The sequence below is a fragment of the Henckelia pumila genome, chromosome 2 (assembly GCF_033568475.1).
Source record: "Henckelia pumila isolate YLH828 chromosome 2, ASM3356847v2, whole genome shotgun sequence".
In the NCBI taxonomy this organism is placed as follows: domain Eukaryota; kingdom Viridiplantae; phylum Streptophyta; class Magnoliopsida; order Lamiales; family Gesneriaceae; genus Henckelia; species Henckelia pumila.
In genome coordinates this window covers 188,604,663-188,607,249 of record NC_133121.1, presented here as the reverse complement: position 1 = coordinate 188,607,249, position 2,587 = coordinate 188,604,663, and the positions used below count along the sequence as shown (strand labels likewise).

The following is a 2,587-nucleotide window of genomic DNA, read 5'->3' as shown; positions in this document are numbered from 1 at the left end:
GTAACATCAATCGTCATGTCAGCAATTTTCGACGATGTCTTATCATTTTCATGTGCCATATCTTCACAACCATGAAAAATTGATGATTAATTGTAAAAAAAATATGAAAATTAATATATTAAGATTGCAAATTGACCGATATAAATTAAGATATAATAGAGAGAACATCTAAGTTAGAGAATCAAAATTATAATTTTTTCATATTTAAAAAATTCCATATTTTAATCTGCCAACAATAAATTTCTTGGTCCATATATCATCCTCGGATTTATGTATGTCTTTTATTTTCCATTTCATATATTTCTTTTATAATATATTTTATCTGTAAAAACAATTATAAATTTATTTTCAGGAGCTCTATAAATACTAAGGCATCATCACTTGGTATCTAGCTATATAAGACATGCATGCACCACTTGAGAAGAAATAAAAGTAATTTCCCACTTGCAAATTAATCCAAGAGAGGCGATCGACAATGGCAGCTGGAGCTCCAATGAAAGGCGGAATTGGTACATATAGCTATGCCAATAATTCCCAGCGTCAGGTTGCATCTAATACCACTTCATGGCATATTGTTTCAAATTACTGATCACACGTACATGGCATATATATTGTTTCATGTAAATGATCATGTTAATTTTGGTTTGTTCATTGCATCGATATATCTTGGGCAGAGAGAAGAGTACGATTCGGCCAAGAACCTAATCAAGCATGTCCTGATACAAAATCTTGACGTAAAAAGCCTCGTATCATCTGGGAACGCATTCACGATCGCGGATTTGGGCTGCTCAATTGGCCCCAACACTTTCTTAGCAATGGAAAACATAATCGATGGTGTTGGAGAGAAGTATGACATACAAGGCCACAACCCCACAAACCTCGAATTCCAAGTTTTTTTCAACGACAGAGTTGCTAATGACTTCAATAGCCTGTTCGCATCTCTCCCGGTGGATAAACGCTACTATGCAGCGGGAGTAGCGGGGTCTTTTTGGGGCCGATTGTTCCCGGATTCATCCATATGCGTAGCATATTCCAGTTTTGCACTCCAATGGCTTTCTAAGATACCTAAAGAATTGGTGGACAAAGAGTCTCCAGCATGGAACAAAGGAAAAATTCACTACACGGGACGCGGCGCGAAAAAGGAAGTCGTGGGAGCTTATGCAGCGCAGTTTGAACAAGATATGGACGCGTTTCTGAATGCTAGAGGAATGGAGATTGTGCGAGGGGGGATGATTGTGATACTCATTCCTGGGGTGGCCGATGGAGTTGTTGCACATTCTAGTGGCGTAGCTTTAACTTTCTTGGAATCCAACCTATGTGACATGGTTAAAGAGGTAATTAAATAAATATTGTTCGTCCTTTGAATTATATATTAATTAATTTAACATTTTCATAAAAAACTGCAATTTTGGTTATATATATTTGTCATTTTGCGGTTTTGGTTCAGTTTTAGTCCTGCCTGCATGTTCCGTTTTTTTGGCAATTTCGGTCTTTTTTATTCAAAAATGCTTACGTGACACTGTACACGTCAGCTTCACATGAACAATGTATTAGTGCCATATCGGAAAAATGACTAAAATTGCCAAAAAAATAAAGAAAGCGGACTAAAACTAAAATCTAAAAATATAGAGGATCGAAATTGCAAAGTGACAAATATACAAAACCAAAAACGCAAATTTCCCTCATTTTCATACAAGTATATTATTATTATTAATAATTTTATCTGCAGGGAATGATGAAGCAAGATGAGATGGACTCATTCAACTTCCCTATTGTATTTGTTTCAGTCGAACAAATGTCGAAAATCGTTGAGAAAAATGGGCGTTTCAGCGTGTTGAAAATGGAGGTTATACGAACACCCAAATCACCTGAGCAGCTTGAGGCGGAGATACTGAGCTTTAGAGCAGTTGGAGAGGGAACTGTCGCCAATCACTTCGGGAATAAAAAAACAGAAGAAATCTTCAGAAAAGCCATTCAGAATAAATCCAAGCTTTCTTCCATCATTCATTCATCAGGATCAGTTGAGATCATGAGTAGTACTACTCAGTTATTCGCAATTCTTATGCGAAAGTGACTCCAATTCCATTGGTTATATAACAATATATAAGCGCTTTTGCATGATGCATGTTTCCCTTATCATGTAATAGATATTACATTACAAATATATATACACATATATGTTCTCGTAGTGATTAATATTCAGCTACTGAAATAATTAATAATTTAAAACCTAATTAATGTTGTCGAAGATTTCAGACACAATAAAATGCATGTGTTACATGCTTCTGCATATATATATGCTTCCGTTTAAATCAATGTATTTTTCCTTATTTAACTAACTTGTACGTCATGGCCCCTGGATTTCTCACCGTGTAAATTAATAGCAAATATATATGGCCCCGGCCGATAGAGTTTTCGCTTTTTATTTAATTGATATTTCACTGCACGATTTGCAATTTTATATAAATATATAAAAAAAAATTGACTTACATTGCATGTGATTTTGTGAGAGAAACGTTCTTATATAAACGTCATGAGAACTTGACTGGCTCAAAAATACACGTAAGTTATGAACATGTACATCCAT

General features: G+C 35.1%; 1 protein-coding gene across 1 annotated transcript; it reads left to right on the top strand.

Annotated features, from left to right (window-relative positions):
- The first annotated feature begins 421 nt into the window (after positions 1 to 421).
- Positions 422 to 1,996, top strand: LOC140877065 (loganic acid O-methyltransferase-like). Its single transcript, XM_073280555.1, has 3 exons — positions 422 to 544; positions 675 to 1,334; positions 1,788 to 1,996. The coding sequence occupies exons 1-3, from the start codon at positions 476 to 478 to the stop codon at positions 1,836 to 1,838; spliced, it is 780 nt and encodes a 259-aa protein (XP_073136656.1). The 5' UTR covers positions 422 to 475; the 3' UTR covers positions 1,839 to 1,996.
- Positions 1,997 to 2,587: the final 591 nt, after the last annotated feature.